This window comes from Plecotus auritus, assembly GCF_963455305.1.
Source record: "Plecotus auritus genome assembly, chromosome: 4".
NCBI classification, from domain to species: Eukaryota; Metazoa; Chordata; class Mammalia; order Chiroptera; family Vespertilionidae; genus Plecotus; species Plecotus auritus.
In genome coordinates this window covers 147,182,957-147,203,474 of record NC_137775.1, presented here as the reverse complement: position 1 = coordinate 147,203,474, position 20,518 = coordinate 147,182,957, and the positions used below count along the sequence as shown (strand labels likewise).

At 40.9% G+C, this 20,518-nt stretch overlaps 1 protein-coding gene across 1 annotated transcript in view; it reads left to right on the top strand.

Annotated features, from left to right (window-relative positions):
* Positions 1-15,836, top strand: part of EPDR1 (ependymin related 1) — a 30,638-nt gene extending 14,802 nt beyond the window's left edge. Inside the window, exons 2-3 of the mRNA XM_080666996.1 lie at positions 12,913-13,121; positions 14,251-15,836. Coding sequence (XP_080523122.1) covers positions 12,913-13,121; positions 14,251-14,447 — 406 coding nt within the window. The 3' untranslated portion in view covers positions 14,448-15,836. The remainder of the gene's footprint in view (positions 1-12,912; positions 13,122-14,250) is intronic.
* The last annotated feature ends 4,682 nt before the right edge of the window (positions 15,837-20,518 follow it).

Genomic DNA, 20,518 nt, shown 5'->3' with positions numbered 1-20,518 from the left:
TGCTTGATTTGATTTGCTATTATTTTACTTAATACTTGTTTTTAATCTATAGCCATGATTTGTTTAATCTATAGTTTTTAATTTTATGGTTTATGTATTTTAATGTAAGGTTTTTCATAGCTTTATAAAAGCATTGGCAAGCTTTGTATATTTCTCTATGCTCTAAAGCAGGCATCCTCAAACTATGGCCCGCGGGCCACATGTGACCTGCCAAGGACATTTATCCGGCCCGCCGGGTGCTGCTGCCTGTCTTGCTTAGCAGCCGACTCGTCCTGGGCCCGCAGTGCGCATAGGAATTTGTTCATAGTTTTTTTTTTTAAACTATAGTCTGGCCCTCCAACGGTCTGAGAGACAGTGAACTGGCTCCCTGTTTAAAAAGTTTGAGGACCCCTGCTCTAAAGCCTTGAAGTTGTAAAAGACTAATTCATGAAACCTTTTGGATCCAACTCCTTTTGAATAAGTAACTCTTTGATCTCTTTTTTAGTTCACAGGTCCAAGATGTAAGATATCATTGGGCCATTGTAAGGATTTTTTTCCCTCTGAATTTTTTAAAAATATATATTTTTATTGATTTTAGAGAGGAAGGGAGTGGGAGAGAGAGATGGAAACATTAATGATGAGAGAGAATCATTGATTAGCTGCCTTCTGCTTGCCCCCTACTGGGGATCAAGCCCAAAACCTAGGCATGTGCCCTGACCAGGAATCAAACCATAACCTCCTGGTTCATAGGTGAACACTCAACCACTGAGCCACACAGTCCAGGCTTTCCCTCTGGATATTGATCCATTTAACTTTCTGCTTCATTCTGAGTTATTTTTGATTATTTACATTTTTTATGAAATCTTACATTTCTTTAAGATTCTATTTATATTTTGTACAAAATATTTTATTAACTCTTAAACAACTCTACCTTGTCTATTGATACCCTGTTTCTTTTTCTCGAATCCATACACTCATGGATTACTGCAATGGTTTTATGGTGTATAATTCATTTATACTTTACATTGCACTATATCTCCTAGGTTAAGAATACTTTTTGACATCAAATCACACTGTTTACCCATATTTTGAAAAACTTTAAGCATAATTGTAGTAAATCACCCCTTGGAGGGCATATCACAACTTCCATAATGGATTCCCCAAATTCCTTTTACGCACAAGCCTCTCCCCAGCTGTTCGCTCAGCAAACACTGTCCTCAGTGTGTCTCTTGTTCCTCAATCTCAGTTTTGGGGAATTTGCTCCAATATGGGCATTGGAAGTTTTCCAAGCACCGATGGTTTCCTTCAGAAACAGTCTTCTTTTCTCCTTTTCTTGGTTCCTCTTTGAACTGAGAGATCATCTGAAAAATCAAACCGCTAACAGGTTGCTACATTACTCTTAGACCCTCCAAAGAAAGAAGCTCTTGGGACAGATGGCCTCCAAACAGAAGGTAGCTGCTTCAAGAGAACTATGAGGCCCGGAGGAAGTGAGGAGGCCGAGGAAGCAAATGTGGAGGAAGCACAAGAGGAGGGAAACTCTAATTTCGGGAGAAACAGGACTATGAACTGTAGGGAGTGGTTATAGGGTTAAGCCTTGGACTGACCTGTTGGCAAGTCCCAGCTTAGAGGGCACAGCCCTCTTAGCATAATTAAGTTTGATCTTGTGATGCTCCCTAGATCTTTCCTGGGTAGCTAATGGGCTGTGGGAGGTGCAGCAAATGCTGCCAAAACAAGTGAAACTTACAAGAACATTGTAAATTACCTTGTTTACCTCTGACTATAAAATAAAGGCTCAACTTGCCCTCTGGATCTTTTCTGTGGTCTCAGCCAGGCACAGAAGATCCACCTAGGCCAGCTTATTCTCTTTGTCTTTTCTTCATCCTTCGCTGGCCCCCCTCAGGCTTGCCGAACCCTTGGCTGTGCTGGCGCAACACAATGAACCAGTGGACAAATCTATCAGCGCACACTTCTGTAGCAAAGGATGCTGGGGAGAGAATCTACCCCAGATTTAATATCCATTGAAATGCCACATCAGATTCCGTTTTCTGGTGTGGTTTGTATGTTTCCTCTGGATGAGGGCCTTCTTTCTCTGAATTGAGCGCTCTGCCTGTCCCTCTATATTTTGGACAGTGATTCTCCTGCTTGCCCAGCTTCAGGTCTTATCTGGCTTACCCTTGGAACCCCAGAGGAGCCACTCTCATGAGGTCTCAGTTCTCCTTAGGCAGTTAGAGAATGAAGCTTGGAAATCTGCTTTTCTGATGCCAGGACACGGTTCTTTTGTTGTTGTTTTATTTTTCCTGGTAAAGGACAAGTGTTTCTTTAAGTACTACTCAGTATCTTGAAAAGAACTTAAAGTGTTTGGATGGCTTTTAGTCTTTCCTTCTTTTGTCATGCTGGTCAAACCTCTAAAAGGTCAATTTGTTCATGGGTTTTAACACAGATGAATTTTTATAATGTGTGTGCTCGTACAAACTTCTAAGTAGATTTGCCACAAGGCTGGGGAGGGAGTGGGAGCAGGGTAGAGGGGGTCAGTGGGGGGGGGAAGGGAATCTGTAATACTTTCAACAATAAAGATAAATTTTTTAAAAAGAAACATGCATTGTTTTACTCTTTACTGTAATGTCTTTTATACTAATATTCTTATTTACCTGAATTTTTTGTTTTGATTCATGTTTCAGTTAGAGAACATATTCAGTTTATTTTCTTCAGAGACTTTGAATGTCTGAGGATATCTACTTATTGCTGTCTTACATAATGATGATTTGGGGGGTATACAATCCATGAGGTAATAAAAATATTTTTTCTTAAAAAATTTTTATGGCAGTTAGAGTGCTAGAAGTGAAGTCTGATACCAAAGTAATTTTAGTGTAGTTTTAATAATTTTTTTCTGCCCAAGTTTTTGTAGGTTATTTCCGTTATCCTTGAACTGTATTAATTAACATCTCCAAGTTATGTCTAGCTCTAGGGAAATTTTACCTACCATTTCTGGAGGTTTAATACACTGTTTTCTTTCTTTGTTCCTTGTAGAATATCGCTCTACTTACATGTATTGGTTCTCTTACATCTGTCCCCCAAATTTCTTATCTTTTTATTAACCTTTCATCACTTTATGCTTTTCCCCTTAGTTCTGGGATAATACCTTTAAATTCACTGCTTCTGTCTTTTATTCCCCATAGCCAAATGTGCTCTACACTGCCTCCTCTGCATTTTCTATTTTGATAATCATGTTTTTCATTAGAAAGCTATTTTTATGGTCACACATTATTCCTTTTCTTTTCTTAAATGCAGCAATAACCCAAGTCCCACTGAATATAAAAAATAAGATTTATATTTTAGTTTCATTAACTGTTAGATGGAAGGGTGTGTATGTGTGTTTATATTCCAACATGGAGGGAACCTATATATTTCTACTGAAAAGCATAGCGCTGACTGTATGAACATGACTGTTCTTGTACCCTCCCAACCTCTTTAATACCCACTGATATGTAGTTCTAGAAATCACTGTGTACCAGGGCAACAGGGATATCTCAATACTAATGAGGTTGCTTCTGTTAGTGGGAAAAAAAGGTCATGTTGAACTATTGTCTCATGAGAAGTTTTTTTATTATTTCCCATCAGATGAAAGAATCTATGCCTACACCTTGCCAGTATTCATCCAGATACATTTTTGGAAAATAATCTTTTCAATTTCTTGAGCACTGTTTTCCTCTTTTGAACTAGAATCCAAGTAGTGGAGACCCATCACCTTACAGCTTCTTAAATTTCACACATAATCACTCTTTGATTTTACTTTTCCTAGGGCTGCATTCTCAGGTTGTTGTATGTGGTTGGCATCAGCCTGCACAATGAGTTTGTGTCTAACACAACAATTTCAATATAGTGTTTTTCTTTTATGTCTGGTAATTACTGTAGGGTGTAACTCAGGCTTGGTTTACGCCAGAATGGCAAGTGGCCGCAGCTCAATTCTTCCTGCTAAGAGTCAGAGAGCCGGCATGCATTACTAATCTATTACAGTGCATATTAAACAAATCCGAAGTTTGTCCAATTTCTTTCATAAAAGCCAAAGTCCTTTTGTAATCACAATAGAATATTTGTCCACTCCCTCTTCTGTAATTTAATATACCTTGGATAGCTAAGAAGTTCCACATGGATTGGAAGAATCACTCCTTCCCCCTGTGGAAGGAGGGAAGAAGCATGGTGTTGTGAATTAGAATGAGTCTGGATGGAGAAAGACCTTGCGTTGAATCCTGGCACAATTATTTACTCTTAAGTTATGCTCTGAGCCTCATATATTCTCTTCTTTAAAAAAGAAAGGAAAAAGCTAATAACATGTCAGTGAGCTGAATTTTCCTGTCCTTAGACTGTTGTTTCTTTTTTTGGTGGTTGTTTGCTTTTTTGTCCTGACAACCCTAATTCAGGACAGAAAAACAAGTGCCTCTTGGCTATAAAGGCAGGAGCTGTTCAGGGTCATTTGTGCCCAGGTCAGGCTCTGGTATTTTGGGTTTTAGGACTTGCCAAATTCTTGGGCCCTGCTTATTCTAGAAGACAGACTCCCATAGACTTGTAGATTTGTTGTAAGGAACCCAATAGTTAATACCTTGTAAAGCAGTATTTTTTACTTATTTCATTTAAGATGCTTTCAGCTGCAGTAAATCTGACTATTAAAGGCTTAACTATGAGAATGTTTGGTTTGTACCTCAAAATTCTGGTGATACATGTTTTTTAGGCTTTCCTCAACAGTTTCATCCAGGCCACAGGTTCTTCTCCATCCATCTACTACGCCATTCTTAGAATGTTGGCTCTTAGTGGCAAGAGCATACTGACTTGTTGCCTCATCACTTAAAGGTGGCTGCCTCCCCTCCAAGCATATGTCCTTACCCAACTATGCTCAAAGACACAAAATGAAGGAAGTGGGACAGGACAAAGGCTCTCCTCCTCTTCTTGTTTTTTTTTTTTTTTTTACTGAATTTTTTATAATTTAACTTTAAAAATTCAATTTATTGGGGTAACATTGGTTAATAACATTACATAATGTTCAGGTATACAATTTTATAATATAAAATCTTTAAAGTCTGGAATAACCACATAATAACTTGGTTATCAAAGTTGGTAGCATTACTAGTGGGGTGGGACATCACCTGTCTTCTGATGTGATGCAACACGAAGTGCACAGCCTTACCAATGACACATTTAATCAAGCCGTTAGATCTCATGTCTAGTTTAATTAAATGACACCATGAAGAACCTATCAAAGGAATCTTGAATATGTAATATATGCAAACACAGAATCTTAAAAAAGTCAATGCCATGTTAAAAGAAAAAACGATAGTAGAATTGTTCCAGATTTTTAAAAAAGAAGAGACTAACAACCAAATATAATGCTTGAATGTTGATAGGATTCCGATTTAAAAAACAGTTTTAAAAAATATTTTGGGAGACAATTGAATATGAGCATATATTAGTTGGTATTAGGGAATGAATTTTAATTTCTTAGGTGTGACAATGGTATAGTGGTCATGAAGCAGAAAGTTCTTGTTCTTGAGAAATATTTAGAAAATAGATATAATAAATATGACAAAAGATAACAATTGTGTTGAATCTAGGTGGTAAATATTAAGGAAATTATTATACTAATCCCTCAACTCTTCTGCATGTTTAAAATATTTCATAGTAAATTAGAGGAAAATAATTCCATAGAGCTGTATTAGACTTGGAAGGATATCAAGAACAAATTGTTGAATTTATAATGCAGGTTAGACTATGCTCAATTAATATTTGACAAAGGAGGCAAGAGAATACAATATAGTCAAGACAGTATCTTCAGTAAATGGTGCTGGGAAAATTAGACAGACACATGCAAAAAAAAAAAAAATGAAACTAGACCACCACTTATACCATACACAAAAATAAACTCAATATGGATAGAGGACTTAAACATAAGACGGGAAAATCATAAAAAACTTAGAGGAATCCACAGGCAGCAAAATCTCAGACATATGCTGAAGCAATATCTTCACCGATACAGCTCCTTGGGCAATGGAAACTAAAGAGAAAATAAACAAGTGGGACTACATCAAAATAAAAGGCTTCTGCACAGCAAAAGAAACCATCAACAAAACAACAAGAAAGCCCACTGCATGGGAGATTATATTTGCCAGTGTTATCTCAGATAAGCGTTTAATTCCAACACTTACAGGGAATTCATACAACTTAACAAAAGGAAGATAATCCAATAAAAAAATGGGCAATGGACCTAAATAGATACTTTTTGAAAGATGACATACAGAAGGCTAAGAGACATATGAAAACATGCTCAAAGTCACTAATCATCTGAGAGGTGCAAATCAAAATGACAATGAGGTACCATCTCACACCAGTCAGAATGGCTATCATCAACAAATCTATAAATGATAAGTGCTAGCAAGGATGTGGAGAAAAAGGAACCCTCTTGCACTGCTGGTGCAGCCACTGTGGAGAACAGTATGGAGTTTCCTCAAAAACTTAAAAATGGAACTCCCATTTGATCCAGTGATCCCACTTCTAGGACTATATCCCAAGAAAACAGAAACACCAATCAGAAAGGATATATGCACCCCTATGTTCATAGCAGCACAATTTACAATAGCTAAGATTTGGAAACAGCCTAAGTGCCCATCAGCAGGTGAGTGGAGTAAAAAACTGTGGTACATCTACACAATGGAATACTACGCTGCTGTAAAAAGGAAGGAACTCCTACCATTTGCAACAGCATGGATGGACCTGGAGAGCATTACGCTAAGAGAAATAAATCATTCAGAGAAAGATAAATATCACATGACCTCATTCATTTGTGGAATATAATGAACAACATAAACTGATGAACAAAAACAGATCCAGAGACAGAGAAGCATTCATCAGACTGTCAAACCTCAGAGGGAATGCAGGAGAGGGTGGGGGGAAGCGGGAGAGATCAATCAAAGGACTTGTATGCATGCATATAAGCATAACCAATGGACACAAACACTAGGGGGGTGAGAGCATGAGCAGGGGGTGTGTGAGGACAATTGGGGGATAAGGATACATATGTAATACCTTAATCAATAAAGAAAAACAAATAAATAAAATGCAGGTTAGAAAACAAATACATAATATTCATTCATTTTTGTAAATTGTGAATAGTACTCATATTGAGCAGTCAATATATTTGCACACCCATATTAATAGCATTATTCACAATAGTCAAAAGTTTTAAACAACCCAGTGTCCATCCATGCATGAATGGTTAGACAGATTGTCATATATACATTTAATGGAATATTACTGAGTCTTATAAAGAAAGGAAATTCTCACATATACTACAACCTGGATGAAATTTGAAGATGTTATGCTAAGTGAAATAAACCAGTCACAAAAGAACAACTCCTACATGATTCCACTTATCTGAGGTACCTTGAGTAGTCAAATTCATAGAGACAGAAAGTAGAATGGTGGTTACCACGAGCTGAGGGTAGAGGTTGGGAATGGGGAATTGTTTAATGGATAGAGAATTTTAGTTTTGCAAGATAAAGAGTTCTGGAGATTGGTTACACAACAATGTGAATGTACTTAGTACTATTGAACTGTACACTTAAAAATGGTTAGGCCTGGCCGGTGTGGCTTAGTGATTGAGCATTGACCTATGAACCAGGAAGTCACAGTTCGATTCCCGATCAGGGTTTGATCCCCATTGGGGGGTGTGCAGGAGGCAGCCGATCAATGATTCTGTCTCATTGATGTTTCTATCTCTCTCCCTTCCTCTCTGAAGTCAATAAAAATATATTTTAAAAAAATGGTTAGGATGGCCCTAGCCAGTTTTGCTCAGTGGTTGGAGCAACAGCCCTTGGACTGAAGGGTTTTGGGTTCCATTCTCGGCAAGGGTATGTACCTGGGTTGCAGGCTCAATCCTTGGCCCTGGTCAGGGCATATGCTGAATACCTCACATCGATGTTTCTCTGTCTCTGTTTCTCCCCTTCAACTCCACTTTCTCTCTCTCTCTCTCTCTCTAAAAAAAAACCAACAAAAACAAACAATGAAAAAAATATACTCTGGTGAGGATTAACAAAAAAAAAATGGTTATGGTGATAAATTTTATGTTATGTGTATTTTGCCACAATCCTATCTAATAAAAGAGTAATATGCAAATTGACCACACCTCCACTACACCCACAAGCCACACCCACCAGCCAATCAGGAGCAAGTATGCAAATTAACCCAACCAAGATGGCTGCAGCCACGGAGCGAGCAGGAGGCTTGGGTTTCCCCGGCAATGGAGGAAGCCAAGCTTCCCGCACACCCTGGCCGGCCCTGGACTCCACTCAAGGTTACAAAGTTTCAATTATAGAAGATAAATAAATCCCAACAAAAATGGCTGTGGCCAAGGAGCGAGCAGGAGGCTTGGGTTTCCCTGGTGATGGAGGAAGCCAAGCTTTCTGCCTACCCTGGCCTGCCCTGGTCTCCGCTCAAGGCTACAAAGTTTCAATTATAGAAGATAAATAAATCTCAGATACCAGGGCCTCCACTTGGGTTGCCGGGGGGTGTGGCCGGCCTGCAAACCACCACAGGCCCCTTGCCCAGGCCACCCCATGCCCCAAGGGAACCCCCACCCTGATCCGGGACACCCTTCAGGGCAAACCAGCTGGCCCCCACCCGTGCATCAGGCCTCTATCCTATCTAATAAAAGAGTAATATGCAAATTGACCATCACTCCAACACATAAGATGGCTGCCCCCATGTGGACACAAGGTGGCCACCACAAGATGGCCAGCAGGGGAGGGCAGTTGGGATGAACCAGGCCTGCAAGGGGGGGCAGTTGTGGATGATCGGGCCTGCAAGGGAGGGCAGTTGGGGGCAATCAAGCCTGCAGGGGAGGGCAGTTAGGGGTGACCAGGCCAGCAGAGGAGGGAAGTTGGGGCGACCAGGCCTGTAGGGAAGGGCAGTTGGCGGGGGGGGGGGGGGGGACCCAGGCCTGCAGGGGAGGCAGTTAGGGGCAATCAGGCTGGCAGGAGAGCAGTTAGGCATCAATCAGGCTGGCAGGGGAGTGGTTAGGGGGTGATCAGGCTGGCAGGCAGAAGTGGTTAGGGGCAATCAGGAAGGCAGGCAGGTGAGCAGTTGGGAGCCAGCAGTCCTGGATTGTGAGAGGGATGTCCGACTGCCCGTTTAGGCCCAATCCTACCTGGCTGAGGGACACACACCCCCGTGCATGAATTCTGTGTACCGGGCCTCTAGTTAACAATAAAAATTAAAATGAAAAACTCAACTTAAGTTTCCAGAGTCATTTCTGTAAGTTAGGGTTTTTGGACAATTTTTATTTCCTTTTTCTGTGTCTATATTGTTTGACATTTTTATATTAAACATGAATCAGTTTTTCAAAAACTACAGACCTTTTTTCAAAATATGAAGAACTGTAGGTCATTAGTGTTTTAGAAAACATGGGGATGGTAGAGCATGTTTTCTCAGGTAAAGGAATTTTCAGGAAACAATATAAATTGTCAATGTAGCCAGAGAATTTTATCAAAAGCAAAATGGGACACCGGCACCCCCTCGGCGGAGGTTGCAGTGGAGAGCTCAGCCTGCTGACTGGGGGCCAGACCTGTAGAGCCTGACCTTGCTCACAGCTGACACCCGGTGGCGGGCCTCCCAGAACTGTATTTTCTTGGTGTCTGGCCAGCAAGGAGGAGTTTACATGCTGTTGTTGACCCAGGGCTGACCTGCCTGCCTTGTCCTCCAATCCATTTCAGCACCTCACCTTGCTTGACTGCACCCCAGGGGTACAGTTTCTGACAACTTCCTTCGCTTTGATCTCACCTCCCAGAATCTAGTTTCTGTTGAAGTTGGTCAGTTCTTCGGGTCTACAGTTATCCGCACAGCATCCCAGTCCGGTGACTCATTTCAACCTTGGCTGACCTCTGCGTTTTGACCTTTTGGCTCTGTCAGATTCCAGGCCCAGTATCCTATTTGCAATGGAGAATCTGACAACTTAACTCTGCATATGTTCACAGAAACATGCAAGCCACTACAGCATCAGGAAAATCTTGTCCAAAACTTCGTGCAGAGCAGTACTCGCCTATATAGGCACACGGTATTTTGCAAAGCAAATGGTTACAGTTCTATTTTTTCTCATCATATGATTATTTTCTGTTTTACTTACTGGACTGTTGACATAACTCAATATCACACTATGCACTCATTTAAAAATGTATGTTTTTGGAAACCAAAAGAACAGAGAACACCATAACAGACACCTGTGTTCAGACCACCCAGAATTAACAAATGTTGACATTTTGTAAAGATTGTTTTAAGCCTAGAATTCTCATTTTAAAATTAAATTGTACTTTTTGGTATAGGCAGAGCTGGCCTTAGGAAAACAGTGAAGTTGGCTCTTCTTCTTCTGCTGTCTCCTTCCCGTCCCTGGCAGGTGCCTGACCAGCCACCGGTGGCCCTTGGTTCTGCAGCGGCCCGTGCTGTGCCTCTCTCACAACAGCTGTGCTGGCAGCTGTTACCTGGGACTCTACTATATTAGAAATGAGTTTCGAGCAGAAAAAGGGAAGTTTACTAGAACAAAGGAAACTTATCATAACTTTTCAGGCACTGGGCCTCAGAAAAGAAACACACATAGGAACTGATCAGCTCTAGGAATCCCAGCTTGCTCATGCTTCTTTCTTCTTCATTCTTTGCTCTTGTTCAGTCCACGTGTTGTAAAATAGGCTCCTATGACTTCTGTGTTTACATATGACAGTTCCAGAGACTGGCAGAACTTCTGTTACAATTCCACATGTCTGAGGGAGCGAAGCAGATTGTCCTGCCTATATCAGATGCCCACCTCTGGTTCAGCAAGCTCCACTACCACGTTAACAAATGGACTATGCTCTAACATTGATGCTGTTTTTGCTTTCCTTCCACGAATGTTTTGACCCTCATGCGCCAGGGACCTAATGAGAAAACTGTGGCATGGGGAAACAGTGACAATCTAACCCCAAACTTCCCCAAAGGGCTTATAGTTTGATGTGAATCCTGCATGCATATAAGGGGCTGACTCCATTTTTTAACAATATGGCATAAAATGAACAGTTCCTTTTCTGTCTATGTACACTCTCATTTCTAAAAGTCTGTGCTTGAGTTTTACCCTTGTAAGCCATTTTAAATGTTTTCGGTAATAAGCAGGATAGATATATCTAAATATGTCAAATGAGGTCATGTATATATTTCTATACCAGCTCATGGAAAAAAGAAGCATAATCCTAACAGTAATACTGTTTTAACCACATAGACAGTGATCATTTGTAATACCTCTTCCTGAAGAAAATAATGTGTAAGCTCAGACTTGAGATGGCGAACAGGCATCCTCCATGGGACTGTGGAGTGAGATGAGTCACACACCACAGATCATTTGTGTTAACCCTCCGTATTTGCTCATGAAAAGCCACTTCTCTAGGCTCTTCCGCCCTCAGGTGCTACAAGTTTCACTTTTTGAGGTCAGGGCTGCAACCTCACTCTGCATCAACCAGCAGCATGGCCTGGGTTTTGGATTGACAAACGCACAAAAACTCAGTGGGTATATGATTTCATTTATATGTGGAATCTAAAAAGCAAAATAAATAAACAAACAGAACAGAAACAGACTCATAGATACAGAGAACATTTTGGTGGTTGCCAGATGGGAGGGGGGTTGGAGGGATGGGTGAAAAGGGTGAAGGGATTAAGAAGTGCAAATTGGTTGTTACAGAATAGTCATGGAGATGTAAAGTACAGCAGAGGGAATATAGTCAATAATATTCTAACTATGTATGGTGTCAGATGGTATGAGGTTTACTAGGGTGATCACTTAGTAAATCATATAATGTCTAATCATGGGGTTGTATACCTGAAACTAACAGAATATTGTATGTCAACTGTAATTGAAAAAATATATTTAAAGTAATAAAATACCACACACACACAAAAGAAACTCAGTGGGCTTCACCCAAGATTGCTAGCTTTAAGAATGACACAGGGCCCTGGCCGGGTGGCTGAGCATCCTCCCATACATCAAATGGTGGGGGGGTTCGATTACCTCTCAGGGAACATACCTAGATGGCAGGTTTGCTCCCCAGTGGGGGCACCTAAGGGAGGCAGCTGATAGATGCTTCTCAAATCAAGGTTTCTCTTTTTCTCTCTCTGTCCCTTCCTCTCTCACTAAAAATTAATAGAGCATATCTTTTGGTGAGGATTTTTTTAAAAAAGGAATGGCACAGGATGGTTGACAACACAGCATGTAAGGTGACCATGGGGTGGTCTGCTGACTCCAGGCATATCCTGGGAATAGGTGTGCACATGGGTGTGAGAGATGAGGCAGAGAGACAAACTGCGTGGGAAGCCATTCACTCTGGGGTCCCCTCAGCTTTTGTCCTTATTCATCTCAGCCTCCTCCCAGTATTTGAGGGGCACCCATTCTCACCAAAGCCCTTTGCTCATGACTGACAGTCAAGACAATGGGGCTGAGGTGCCTGGTCCATCCTCAGCAGGTTCTTGTCATTCTGTATTCAGTATCCGTAATTCCTTGACTTAGTGCTGTAAGGAGAGCTCAACCAAGCCAACGGTCAAACCCTCCTGTGACCCCGTGTCTAAAAGAGAGGTCACAAATATCTGTTCATCAGACTCAGGTCTTTCTCATGTTTGTATCCTAAGTGCAGAGTCTGGCATATGGTGCTTGGTAAGTAATTGTCCAGTGAATATTCAGTTTTGAGCTCGGAACTTTATTTTATATTCAGATTGTTTGTATGTCTAGTGTTTATAAATAAGTAAATGATTGCCTATGAGCAAAAGTATTTTTCTGTTTTAAGAGTAATTTATATCAAAGTCTTTTGACCCGTGTGCTGATAAAAGCCATGATAATTGTCACTTAAAGTTTTGACTTTTCTCTTTTACTCTGTCTTTCAGATTATTTGAATATATTTTGCTCTATAAAGATGGAGTGATGTTTCAGATTGAACAAGCCACGAAGCAATGTTCCAAGATCACCCTGGCAGACCCCTGGGACCCTCTTGACATTCCTCAGAATGCTACCTTTGAGGACCAGTACTCCATAGGGGGGCCCCAGGAACAGATCACCGTTCAGGAGTGGTCCGACAGAAAGTCAGCCAGATCATGTAAGGGTTCAGAAAAATACGGGCGGGTTGCATCTCAGAGAGCATCATGGGGAAAATGTTTAAGTCCACTAAGGAAGGTAGTTGTTAGGGAGATTTAAGAGTGTAATCAAATTGTTTACTCCCCCCCACCCCCCATTGAAGTGCCCACATGTACTCTGCTAGTTGTGTAGCATCATTTGAAACACCTCAGCCTTCTAGCCCCACCTGTACCTTTCTGCCACATGACCTCTCATGGACTTAGCCTTGACTCTGACATTTGATGATCCCCCCACCCCACCTCCCCAGACCAGTAACATGGAAGGTGTTTGTCTGTGGCACAGATTAGAGTTGGATGCCTCCTTTTCCTTCCCCCATATCACTTCCTAAAGTCTCAGTGACCAGATTTACTGCCATTATTTTTAGTGTCGGCTTTTAGACACATATATGAAGCTCTTTGTTCTGCTGTCAACATGCTTAGCCCAATACTGTGTCAGAAATACGGGCCTTTATGCTATGGAAAACAGTATGGCAGTTTGCAAAAACAATAAGCATAGAATTACCATATGACCCAAAAATTCCACTTCTGATCATATACCCCAAAAAATTGAAAGAAATGACTCAGACATTTGAACATTGATGTTTATAGCAGAATTATTCATAATTGTCAGAAGGTGGAAACAAACCCAAGTGCCAATTAGCAGATGAATGGATAAAGAAACTGTGGTGTATTCATATAATGGAATATTACTCAGCCTAAAAAAGAAGGAAATTCTGACACTACAACATGGGTGAACATTATGCTAAGTGAAATAAGCAGTCACTAAAGGACAAATGCTGTATAATTCCCTTGATATAAGGTGCCAAGTAGTCAAGTTCATGGAGACAGAAAGAAAATGGTAGTTGCCAGGGGCTAGGGGGAGGGGGAATGGGGAGTTAGCATTGAATGGGCATAGAGTTTCAATTGGGAAGATGAACAAGTACTGGAGAGAGTGGTGGTGAGGGTACACAACAATGTGAATGTACTCAATGCCACAGAACTGTACTTAAAAATGGTTAAAATGGTAAATTTTATGTATAATTTACCACAATAAAAAATACAAGCATTTTGCCTGCTTTCTATATTAAAAGTCAACTTTCCTTCCTCTTATAGATGAAACTTGGATTGGCATTTATACAGTCAAGGATTGTTATCCGGTCCAGGAAACCTTCACCCAAAATTACAGTGTGATATTGTCCACGCGGTTTTTCGACATACAGCTGGGTATTAAAGACCCCTCGGTGTTTATTCCCCCAAGCACGTGCCAGACGGCCCAGCTGGAGAGGATGAGCGAGGACTGTTCCTGGTAAGCCTGTGAACGCAGGAGTGACAGCATCAAACACTGGAGGCCTTAGCTCAAAACCTATTTGAGCTTGAGAGATGAGCATCTTCTTTGGAGAAATACATGGATGTGGGTTTCTGTTTTGTTTTTTTGTACATATGATGTTGGCTAGGATGGAGACGATGCGGTAATATGAACTGAAGAGATGAACATGGGGACTTTTGTAGCCTATCTGGGTGCTGTGCTTTCTGCATGTGCAGGTGTATATGAAGTGCAGTGGCTTACACGGGGCTGGAGATCAGTAGGGGCAGTTTGCCTCAGCAGCGAAGAATGCTTTATTATTGACTGAGAATCACCAGACTCCTGGCACATGGTGATAATAAAAAGCAGAACGATTTTGTTCAGTTTATTATTAATGTTTAAGTTCCCTACAGGTAATGTCCCCTTTATTGCCTCCACCAGGGAGGGGACTGCTCCCTCTTCCCCACCCCATGCTCCCTAGGCTACTGAAAAATAACCCCTTAAAATCTCTTCTGGACTTAAGACTTCATGGCATGAATCAATTATAAATATTTTGGAAAGAAATGAAAAGCTATAGTACAAACTAATTATTCCTCTAAAGAGACATTTTAAACAAGAGAGTTTGAAAACCCTAATGTCTACCCCTGGTAAGCATGAGCCACTTATGCTTCCTTTTTTCTATGCAAGAGTATTGATACTTGTGCTGAATCATCAGATACTGTCAGGAGACCTACAGAGACAGGCAGTATTCTAAAAATAGCCCTGAACTCGGAGTCTGGAGACTATTGTCTCCAAAATCCAGGACTAGAATTCCCTTGTACTCTGATTCCTTTGGTTAACAAAATGCACTATGCTTACCTTGGCCTTCCTGGGACACATTCTCTTTGTCTACCTGACTTCTGCTCATCCTTCATAGGTCAGCTCACACAAGACCTTCAGAGAACTGCCCCCATGCCCGGATAGGGTGCACCTTGCAGCTAAAGCATGCAATTCTCACAGTGCTTATTTAGGCTGTGTGCTAATTTCCTGCTTACTGGACACTGTCATCATGAGCTTGGCTAGGATCTCCTACAGTATGGGTACCGTGTTCTATTAGTTTTTATATGCCCAGCAGCAAGTAAGTGCCTGGCACATGGTGAATGCCCTAAAAATTTGTAGAGTGGAAAATGCCAGCCTCTCTAGTGTTCAGTTTCTTCGTCTGTTAATGGGGTTGGATTTGCTGATCTCTTGGGAGACTCCCAGTAATAGAATGTATTATTCTAGATTATTCTTTTATTGTGTTGCTTCTGCTCATCTATTTATCTATCACCAGGAGAAATGTGTGACACCTATATTATGCTGAAACAATCTGTATTACTCACTGTTTCTATTATTTCAATAAACAAATTTAATTGCATTTCAGAGTATTCTTTGATATATTTGCTTTTGTAATAAATATTAGTTATCTTGGTTATAAGGGAGTTAAAACTCTTCTCAATTGAATAAAGTTCTTCATGTGATCTAAACGAAATTCATTCTCCTCTCTCAAAGCTTGCTCTTCTGCTTAAAGTCCAGTTGTCTGGGTCAGAAGTATGAGAGTCCCTCTGGACCCATTTTTCTCCTTCAGTCCTCACAGGTCATCAGTGTCCCGAGTCCTATCAGACTAGTGCTTAGAGCTGCAGTCTCTTGTCCATCCCATCAGCTACCATTCAGGTCCAGGCTCTTAGCACCACTAGCTTTACAAGACCTGCATACCCCTGGTCCTTTCCTTGGTCTTCTCTTCTAGAAGCCATCTTCTGCTCATTCAGGTGGTCATAAGCCAATACTGCAACCCTGTTACCTCCATGGCACATGCTGGTTGGTAGAGTCACAGAGCAGAGTGAAGCCCAGCCAAGCAATGCACAGATGGAGACTTTCCCAGTGCCTTCAAGGTGGGCCAGCCTGATAAAGCTTTTGACAGTTTTGCCCCACTTCTTATCTCTCCACCCACAGGATGGCCTGCTGCTCTCCAGAGGGCTCATTCTCCTTTGGGATGGATCTTTGCTATGCCCACCCCAATCCACATTCCTACTCAAAGGAGAAAGGAACTTCTTTTGTTTTATTCAGGGACATACATTTTTTCAGCTGGCCTGTTTTAGTAGTTAAGCCATTTCACAGAAATGAGTGAAAAGACCCCTTCCAGAAGGATTTTACATCTGGTGGGACCTCAATACACACCTGATGATGTCCTGCTCCTGTGGTTCTCCACGGTCTCCAAGTAAAGCGGAGTCTCCTTAGCATAGTGTCCTGATTCCTTTTCCAGCCTCAGCACTTGGCACTGCTCTCTCTTTACCAATAACCACAGAGCCTGAGGAGTGAGGCCTGGGTGGCAGGAGGGTTTCCTTAGTCACCAGTCTTATGTAAAACTCTCTAGTGGACATTATCATCAGAAAGAAGACGGGCTCTTCAATATTAATAAATAAGAACATCCTCTGTCTCACTTACCTGCAGCCATGGTATTCCAGACAATGGGCCAGAACTAAGCATGGGTGCCATTTTGCGCATACCCTGCCTCATGTATCTCTGAGTTTTTATGCTATGAAAGAGCAACTCCCACTTCTCCTAAGGCAAATTGCCAAGATCCCTGCAAGTGCTGGGGTGTTTATTATCTTCCACCTTCAACCCTGCAGGCCCAGCCCTGGGACAGAGCTGTCCTACCTTCTCTCCCACTGACCCAAAGGGGCCTGGCCTTTCTGCCCCCATTTGCCCTATTATCAGGGTTACTTTCTTAGAAGAAGCTTTGCTAAGTGACAGTGATCTGCAGATGGTTGCTACCTGTGCTGGGCTTGGAGATGCTTGGCATAGGCCAAGATGCAAACTGAAGCAGGCTCCCACTGGTGGTAGGCCTTGGGCCACTTAAAAAGAAGTGCAGGGTATGCCAAGGTCAGCTGGTTTTTCTTTGAAAGATTTTAGGAAAGTCTACATCATGAGCCAAGAGAGGATGTTTGTATGGAAAAGTCACTAGAAATGGCTTGGGTGGGTCCCAAAAGTTGGGTGGGGACTCAGGGAATCACCAGGGTAAGGCTAAAACAGTGTTAGCCAGGTTCCTGGAGACTCAGAAATGGTTCCAGTCTGCTGGCTCTGTGTGGGGAGGGCTCAGCAAAGGAACTATGGCCTCTGCCAGCACTTCTGTCTGGGAGAAAGTTGCCCCTCCAGTCCTCACTCCAAAACCAGACAATTCAGCTACTCCTTGAACGTGCCTGGTGACTTGTGAGCTGCTGCCCCAGTGCTGGAGCTCAAAGCAAGTGAGTTGAAGTATGTCCATGCACACCAAGCCTTTAAGAGAAATACCTGGGACTCCAGCAACCCTCCATCTCACTCAACCACAATCCCTGCTGGTTTTTACAGCCAGAAATATGGGTACTTCTCTTCCTGGCACTGGGAACCTGGGCTGGGGTCCTGGATATCCCTCCTGATTCTTACTCACCTTACATGGGTGTGGAACCAGCCTGTTCTGCATCTCCACCCCTCCTATCAGTTCTGCTGTGGCTTCTTTTTATATCCTTGGATGTATAACTTCTGTTCAGCTAGATTTCAGGTGATTCTTAATGATGGTTGTTCTTTAGATTAGTTGTAATTTTGATGTGGTTGTACTCTATTCACTTACATCACCATCTTGACCAAAACTCCCTACCTATTTCTTTCAAAAAGAAAATCTAGCTGTAGTTTTTCCCATACCATGCACTGAATTAAATTGTAGTGCATTAAAGAGATAGATATAAAATCAGTATGAAACTGCTATAGGATTTTTTAAGCCTACTTAAATAAAATACAGTAAAACATATCCTGATCTTGGATTTTAAAAATTTAAGCAAAAAAAAAAAAAAGATAATTGAAAAAAACCACACAGGAGAAACAACCGACTATATAAAGTTGCCTATTTCAAAAATATAAGAAATATATATAACATAATTTATATAATATATATAATAGATACATAATATTACATTATGTAATATCATACTACCACATATATAATATCATAAAGGAGATTAAAAGATAATTAACAAGTGAGGAAGACATTTTACAATGTACTTCCTTTGTAATGTGACATTTTACTAATCAATTAATATTTATAGTTCATTGGAAAACAAGCAAAAGACATAAATAGACAATTCATAAAGGAAAAAAAATTTCTAATAAACATTTTTAATGTCCAATCAAAGATATGCAAGTTAAACAACATTTTACCTTCATGGACTTGTAAATATTAAAACATTTGTAATATTGACTGATGTTAAAGGATTGATGATGAAATAAGAACTCAGACACAGCTGCTGATCTGCATTTCTGGAAACCACTTTGGTGATATGAAATTGGGAACCTTATAATATTTCTGATGCTACCATCTCCCACTCCCACCCCGAATGATTGAGACAAGCATTCGGCATCACCAACATTAAATGTTTCCAGCTAAATTTTTTGTGCAGTATGGCTGTGTACTGTACAAATTTTAACTTTTAATGAATCATTTGATCATTTGATCATTTCTTAGCATAGGCTCCACATTATTTTTTTCCACATTATTTTTTACAGAATGCATTGGTACTGTCTCTATTTACCTTTGAGAGTTGGAGCAATTTTCTATCCATCAATTTTCTATTTTTGGTTAAAGGGTGTTAATTCAGTCTAATGGGCTATTAAAATCTTGATCTTCAATCAATTGGCCATGGATTCTTTGGGTCCTCTTCTCCAAAACAGACATATTCATGCAAAACACTGTGTCTTCCACAGGACTTTGCCACAGTTTGGGACGGGGGTTAGAGGAAAAGTTCTAGAGCAGTGGTTATCAAATTGTAGCATGAATTGGAATTACTGGAAAGAGTGGGTAAAACAGATTGCTGGTCCCTACACCCCAGAATCTCAGATTCAATAGATCTGGGCCAGGCCTGAGAATATGCACTTCTGACGTGTTCCCAGGTGATGCTGATGCTGTTGAAGAACCACTAGCCTAGAGGAAATTATTCCTAAGGTGAGCAGGACAAGTAAGCATATGATTTTTGGAGGGTGGTATGGGGCACAAAAGTGTGAATTAAAAAAATTAAATTATGCCTAGCCTGCGTGGCTTGGTGGTGGGCGTTGGTCTGTGAGCCAGGAGGTCGGGGTTCAATTCCCCGTCGGGGCGCATGCCCGGGTTGCGGGCTTAGCAGCCGATCGGTGGTTCTTTCTCATCATTGACGTTTCTCTCTCCTCTCCTTTCCTCTCTTAAATCAATAAAATATTTTTTTAAAAAATTAAATTATGATGGAATGTTTTCAATCATGCTTCAGCCAGTATATGAGAAATAATTCGGTATCATCATAATTTCCCAGCAAGACTCCACCAGTCACTTAAATGTAAGATCAGTTCATGTTTCCCAGCTAGACTTTATTGTCCTCAAAAGCAAGACCCCGTCTTCAACTTTTCTGGAAATCCCCATAGTTATTTGCACGATGATCAATATAAATTTGCTAATTGAACTGAATTCATGGACCACCAAACTCTGAGAAGAAAAAGCCTATGGAAAGTTCTGGGCCTATAACCACAACTACAACTTTGGATTCATACTTTGCCCATTAAGGAATGTCACTAAATCCCTAACTTTCCGTTATCCTACTTGTAGCTGAGGATAAGCTGAATAAACCTTGAGGTTGAAGATTTTAATGACGGTAAGCCTCCTCTAAAATTCTCTGGATGGGTTCTACTTGAGGATGCCAATAACAATGGTAGATAATCATGGGACAAAGATGGTATTATTCAGTTCATCCAGATCCTTAATAAAGTTGTGGGGAAACTAGAGGGGGTGTGAGAGACGTAAATAAAGGAATTAGCTCTTCCTGGAAAACAATTTTTAAAAACCAACATTTCTCATGTATCTGCTCTAGAGGTTTCTTTCTTTCTTTTCTTTCTTTCTTTCTTTTTTTTCTTTCTTTCTTCCTTTGGAAGGATTTTTGGAATGAGCTGTTGAGGTCTGGTATTGAATGTTCTTTGCCTTGTTGGTTTATTTCGTTATAGATGTATTTACTTTTATCCCAGAAGCCTTGGGCAATATCCTACTTTGCCCTGATGAAGTTGGGACTT